The 6,000-nt window shown below is 50.7% G+C and overlaps 1 protein-coding gene across 1 annotated transcript in view; it reads right to left on the reverse strand.

Annotated features, from left to right (window-relative positions):
* BFSP2 (beaded filament structural protein 2) overlaps positions 1-5,067 on the reverse strand; it is a 64,285-nt gene extending 59,218 nt beyond the window's left edge. The window contains exon 1 of the mRNA XM_021678704.1: positions 4,579-5,067. Within this exon, the coding sequence (XP_021534379.1) occupies positions 4,579-5,067 (489 nt within the window). The remainder of the gene's footprint in view (positions 1-4,578) is intronic.
* Positions 5,068-6,000: the final 933 nt, after the last annotated feature.

The raw sequence follows: 6,000 nt of genomic DNA on the forward strand, positions 1-6,000 counted from the left end.
TCCAGCTAACAACCTCTGCTGTCTGAGATGTAAGCTGCTGTTTTCTCCCATGGAGACAAATAATTGCAGTGGAACCGAAGCCTCCAGGTTCCCCTTTCTCTCCCAGACAGCATCTGTCTGGCCTTGGCCTTGGCTTACTCCTTCTCCTTGTGCATTGAGACTCCACGTCCCTCCTCTGTCCCCACTTTCCCTTTATCTGCAGCTCCAAGGCAAGGAGGCTGCCTAATTCCAAGCTTGCAGTTTGGCATATTTGAAGATGAAAGGGCCTGATGTTGCCGCTGGAGCTTATTATGAGCACCATTCACTTGGCAAGAAAGGGCAGGAGCATTTGGCAAAGCAGGAGAGGGAAAGAACCACTTTCTATCCAAGCAAAGGGCAGGGACTGTGCCCTCCTTGGCTTCCATGGCCACCTGGGAGTTTTCCTGTCTGTTTTTACTGCTTAGCAGAAGTGTCTGAGAGTTTCTAACACAACAGAGGAGTGAGGAGAGAGAGGTTTGGAAGTGAAAAGGAACTTCATATACAGTACCCCTAGCCAGGATTGGCTACATGATTGTGGGTCCTGGTGCAAAATGAAAATGTGGAGCTCCTTGTTCAAAAGGCAGGGGGAAAGGTGCTTCAAAAGATGGTAAAATATAAATAAATAAATAAATAAATAAATAAATAAATGTGGTAAAATATGAAGCTTTATGGTTTTTTTCTTGATTTGTCATGGTAATTTTTGCTATTTAATCTTGCACATCCTCAGACACAAGGATACTCAACGAGGCAAAAGGAAACTCTCCTAGGCACCCCCCCCCACCGGGGACTCTGCCCCACCATTTGGGGCACTGTGTGGCCCACCAACTGCTGGGTGACCCTTCCTGCCAGTGACAGCACTGACGTGCCTTGTCCTGGTGAGTTGGGGGGAGGCGAGGAGTGAAGCCGGGCATCTCCCTTTCCCACAGACTGGCCACTCCAACCCATGGAGGATAGGTAATCCTAAGAGTACTGAACCCCAGTGCCACTCTGGAGGTACCTGGATCAAGGGTGGACAAAAGGCTTGCCCTTCTGTTCTAGTCGCTTGACAAGTGCACTGTGGTGCTTCCAGCCCTGGATCCATGCCCCGCCCTAAGAAGCAAACCTGACCCTCCCTGGGGCTGTGACCAGGCCCTTGCTGGAGGTGGGGGTGGGTGGGTGGAGGTGAAGAGGGGCTTGGGGTTCCTGGGGTCGTGGGCCTGGGCAGCTGAGAGCTTTGGCTTTCTGGAGCCCAGAAACTCTTAGCATGGCATGGCTGCCTCTGAAGCCCATCTGAGGGGAAGGCAGCACTTTCTGAAATAAATGAATTGCTGGTAGTCTGTTCTCCAAGTCTAGGTTAGAGGCCCTGGCGGGGGTGCCCCTCCTGCACTTCTATGGGGACTGGGCTGGTTGGTGGGTCTAGGGCTCCATGACAAAGCACCCTGGAATGCAGTGGGGCCCCCATTCCCCAGTGGGAAAGGCTTTGTTTCTGAGTAGCCAGAAGTTGGGCCTGTCGTTTGGGGGCAGATGGGGCTTGGGAGGGAGCTGTCATCTTGTGTCTGTTGGGTGAAGAGGATTCTGTTAGGGGTGGAGAGAGGAAGAAAGGGTCCAGCCAAGGCCCTGAAGGGGGGCTGTGGCCTCCAGAGGCAAGTCCCTTGGCCAGAGACCTTGCCCCTAGAGGACTGGCACTCTGACTCAGGATGGCCTGCTGCATGTGCACAGTACTTCACAGTTCTTATGCCCCCAACTTTTTTTAGAGAGAGAGAGCGAGCATGTGTGAGCAGGGGTGGAGGTAAAGGGAGAGGGAGAGGGAGAATCTTAAACAGGTTCCACGCCCAGCATGGAGCCCAATGTGGGGCTTGATATTACAACCCTGAGATCATGACCTGAGCCAAAATCAAGAGTCAGACGCTTAACCAACTGAACCACCCAGGCACCCTTCTCTAATGCTCTTTTTTCACATCTTATTTCATTTCATGCTCACAATGATCCTGGGAGGTGCTCATCCATTTTATAGATGGGGAAAGGGAGACACAGAGCAGAGGACTGGCTGGTCCAAGTAAGTGGCAGAACCAGGATTTGAAGCGGGATCCTGCTCACTGAGGAGTATCAATTGTGTACACGGTTTTAAGTATCTGCAATGCCATGAGTGAAGAAAGTCTTTCTAAGCCTTGTAGACTAAGCCCAGGGTTATGGGCTGTGTCCTGTCAGCAATGAGGAGCCCAGAAAGGTGTTGGGCAGGGACATCACGTAGTCAGATCCCACATGTCCAAAAGATCATGCTGCTGACTGGGAGAACAGGCATCACTTAAAGCTTTATGGTGAAGCTGGGAGGGGTGGATAGTGTGGGTCAGTTTTGTCACTACAGCAAAGGAAAATTAATGTGCATTTCTCAAATCTGTAGAATTTTCTTTGGTTCTTGGTGGAACAGAGCTTAATATGGCTGGAAGGCGAGGCTGTGTGATACAGAAATACATTTTACAGGTCGGTCTAACTGTATCTTCAAGTCCCTGTTTTTAAGCAAAAGCAGAAGAAGAGAACTCTGTATTAGTGTGAAGGATCTCACTTAGGGTCAGTGAAGAGGAAAAGACGCTCGTCTGGGATTCTGACCATCAGCGGCAGGCCTGAATGTCCTGCTGCCCAGTCTTGGCTCTGACAGCAGTGGGGCCGTGCTGTTGCCATGGTGCAGTTTTTGAATCTGTAGTCTGCCGGCAAGCAGGAACCATGCCACTTAGCTAACCACGGATTTGCTAGAGTAGCTGTGCCATTATGCTCATTTTATGGATAAGGACACTGAGGCTTAGAGAAGTTGGCCAATCCCCCGGGGCTAGCTGGAGCCAGACCACGTCAGTATCTGTTGAATATGGACTAAGTTTTCTGTCTATACTTTTTGACTTAGAAATTGGGATGCCTGACTTCTCGTGAAAAGTCTGCGTGGCATTTGAATGCAAGCAATTGTCCTGCAGATGCTGAAATACTGGAATACCTAGGGATGGTCTTCTGGTTTCTAGGACACAAATATTTGGAATCAGGACTGCTGGGGAGAGTCCAGGAGGGATGGCCGTCTTAGATTTGCAGCTTTAAGCCCCAGGCTGCTCTAAAATGGCTCTCCCTCCCAGCCCAGATGGATGTAAGCAGAACAACCGCTCCAGAGGAAAACCAAGAAGACAGTGTTGTACATCACACGTCCTGAGCTGACGGCTGGGTACTGACGGACAGGGAAGAAGCACTCTAGGATGAAATGGGAGGCGGTAGGGGAAATGGGGGAAGCTCTGAGTGTGCCTGCATTGCAACGCCCAGCCACACACAAATGGAAGTTGGTGACCTCTGCTTGGGGAGTGCATGCTGGGCCCTAGGGTGCAAGGGGTCCAAGCTCGCAGTTCCTGGCGGAGTTGGAGGCGATGTGGCTCTGAGGGATCCCAAGGCCAGCATTTGTCGGGTGGAGGTGGGGGAGGGAAGGGAGACGAGAAGCCAGCCACCGCAGAGACCTGATGAGTTGTGCGATGCTGGCTAGAGTTGCGGTGGGAGCAGCTGCAGGCCAGACATGATACATGAGCTCAGCGCTCTGCAGAAATCACCCTGGAGAGCACATCCTGACCAAGCAAGGGAGAAAGATGAAACCTCTGTGTCCTGCCCTGTCCAATAAGACAACACTGGCCACATGTGGCTAACGAAATACAATACAATACAATACAAATTCAATTCCTCAGTCTTACTAGCCACGTTTCATATGCTCGATAGTCATATGTGGCTGGTGGCTACCAGATAGGACAGTGTGCATATAGGACATTTCAATCACTGCAGAAAGTTCTATTTCAGTGTAAACTATTTCACTAATATTTTAAATATTGATTATCTGTTGAAATAACATTTTAAATATACTGAGTTAAACAAGATATGCTAATAGGAACTTCACCTGATTCTTTTTACTTTTTTACTGTGAGTAATAGAAACTTGTCAATTACTTGTCAATTGCGTACCCACTGGGCGCTGGGATGAGACCACCCATGGCTCATATTTCTATTGGACAGTACTGCAGCAGATGGATATAGGAACACACCTCCATTTATCCTTGCTTTTGGTGCCACATCCATTTGATGATGGCTGTAAAAACCCTTTCTTAACACAAAGGTTACAGAGCAAGCCCAGGGTAATGGGACAAATGCAAGCCTTGGAAGTGGAAAAATTCAGGCTGAAAGCTCAGCTTCCCTGCAGGCCGCATGATCTTAGGCAAATTACATAATTCCTTTGTGCCTCTGTTTTCTCATCTGAAAAATGTGATCAGTGAATGAGCACCTGCATAGCATTGCTTTGAATATAGGAGATAGTGTGTGTACAGGGATTATTGTGGGCCTGGCCCATAGTCTACGTCAGTAAATGGTAGCTGTCGTTATTGTTTTCATCGTTATTAGAATTTTTTAGCACGAAAGGATGAGAGGTTATAGTTAGTTTCTTTGGTCTCAGACCATTCACTCCCCTGCCCCTGCCTCAGCATTCTTGCTCTCTGATAATGACCCCTCGGGCGGATGTCAGCATCCTCTCCTGGCCCTATGCAAAGCCCGTGGGCATGGTCCAGGCACTCACCTGCTGGCAGCTGCTGGCCCAGGAGGCCCTGAGGGCACCCCATCTTTCCGAGCGTGTGGCCTTGCTCTCTAGGTGCATCCGCAGTTGTGCCTCTAGCTCCTGGCTGACGTTCTCGAGGGCATGGATCTTGGCCATGTATTCCACCAGGCAAGCCCCCAGGTCTTCAACGGTACTGAGGTTCTTCTCCAGACCCGGAGCTGGTGCTGTGGCCAGACCTGAGCTCCACAGGCCCTGCAAGAAAACACTGCTGATGCCCAGGGCCCGGCGTGTCACTCGTGTGCCCAGGCCACTTGCGTACCCACTGGGCGCCATCCCTACATAGACTCTGGGTGCTCGGATGAGACCACCCATGGCATTGGTCCTGGAGGCTGTGGGGCTATCCAGGGAGGATGATGACCATGTTCCCCCGAAGGATGCCCTATGCCTCTGGAGGGGCATGCTGGGGCTGGCCCCGGTGGGCATGTCCACCACCACCCGCCTTGTGCTCATCTCCCCTTCTGCCTCTGCTCTGCCTAGTGGGTTTACAGAGCCTAGTGGCTTTTGGTTTCCAGCCCCAGTGTCTGTGTGGTCCGGTTGTGGGCCTCTCTGGAAGCTCCCCTATCCCCAGGGTTGCTTTGTCTGCTGTTTTCCATGAGCTTCCACCATTCACCGAGCTGAAAGAGAAATGGGCCCTGCCCAGGGCTGAGTGCAGAAAGGCACTCATGCATTCTCTGCAAGGTCATGTGTCTGACCTCCCAGATGTTTCCACTGGTGGTGGGGGAGGCTGGATCAGTGCAGGCTGTGGAGGTGGCTCATCTGGGTCTGTGTAGTTCATTACCTAAGAGAGGGCAATGCAGGCATTAAGCAGCCCCATTTCACAGATGAATGAACTGAGGCTCAGAGACCAGATCACAAGTGTAGTGAGTGGCTGAGCCAGAACTGAATCCAGGTGTTCCAGGGCCAATTTCAGAGCTTTCTACATCCTTGTGTGTGCTGTGTATGTGAATGTGTGAATGTGCATGCATGTCCACACAGATGACAGACGATGGAAATGGGTGTGAACCGCCCATGGTGGGAGGTAGCCCCATGAACTCAAGAGAAACAAATGAAGCCTGTTGCTTCCCTCACCCTCCCTCAGTCCTGGCAGCTTCAGGTCCTTCTGTGGCATTTTTCTTACCTCGAACACTGCTGTTATCAGCTGCTTGACCTTGGCCATGTTGCTCCACTTCTCTGGACCCTACTTTCCATGCACTGGCCTAAGCTTTCTCTAAAGCACTAGACAAGGGAACCTGGGCAAATTCAGGTCCCACACATGCTGGGCACCTATTATGCTGTAGCTGTTCCGTACACTTCTGTTTCTCCATTTGCCAGAAAACTAATAAATAAGAACAAAGCAAGGGTTTCCCAGTAAGCTCTTTAAGGGTGTTTCAAGTTAGGATTTAA

This window comes from Neomonachus schauinslandi, chromosome 1 (assembly GCF_002201575.2).
Source record: "Neomonachus schauinslandi chromosome 1, ASM220157v2, whole genome shotgun sequence".
NCBI lineage: Eukaryota > Metazoa > Chordata > Mammalia > Carnivora > Phocidae > Neomonachus > Neomonachus schauinslandi.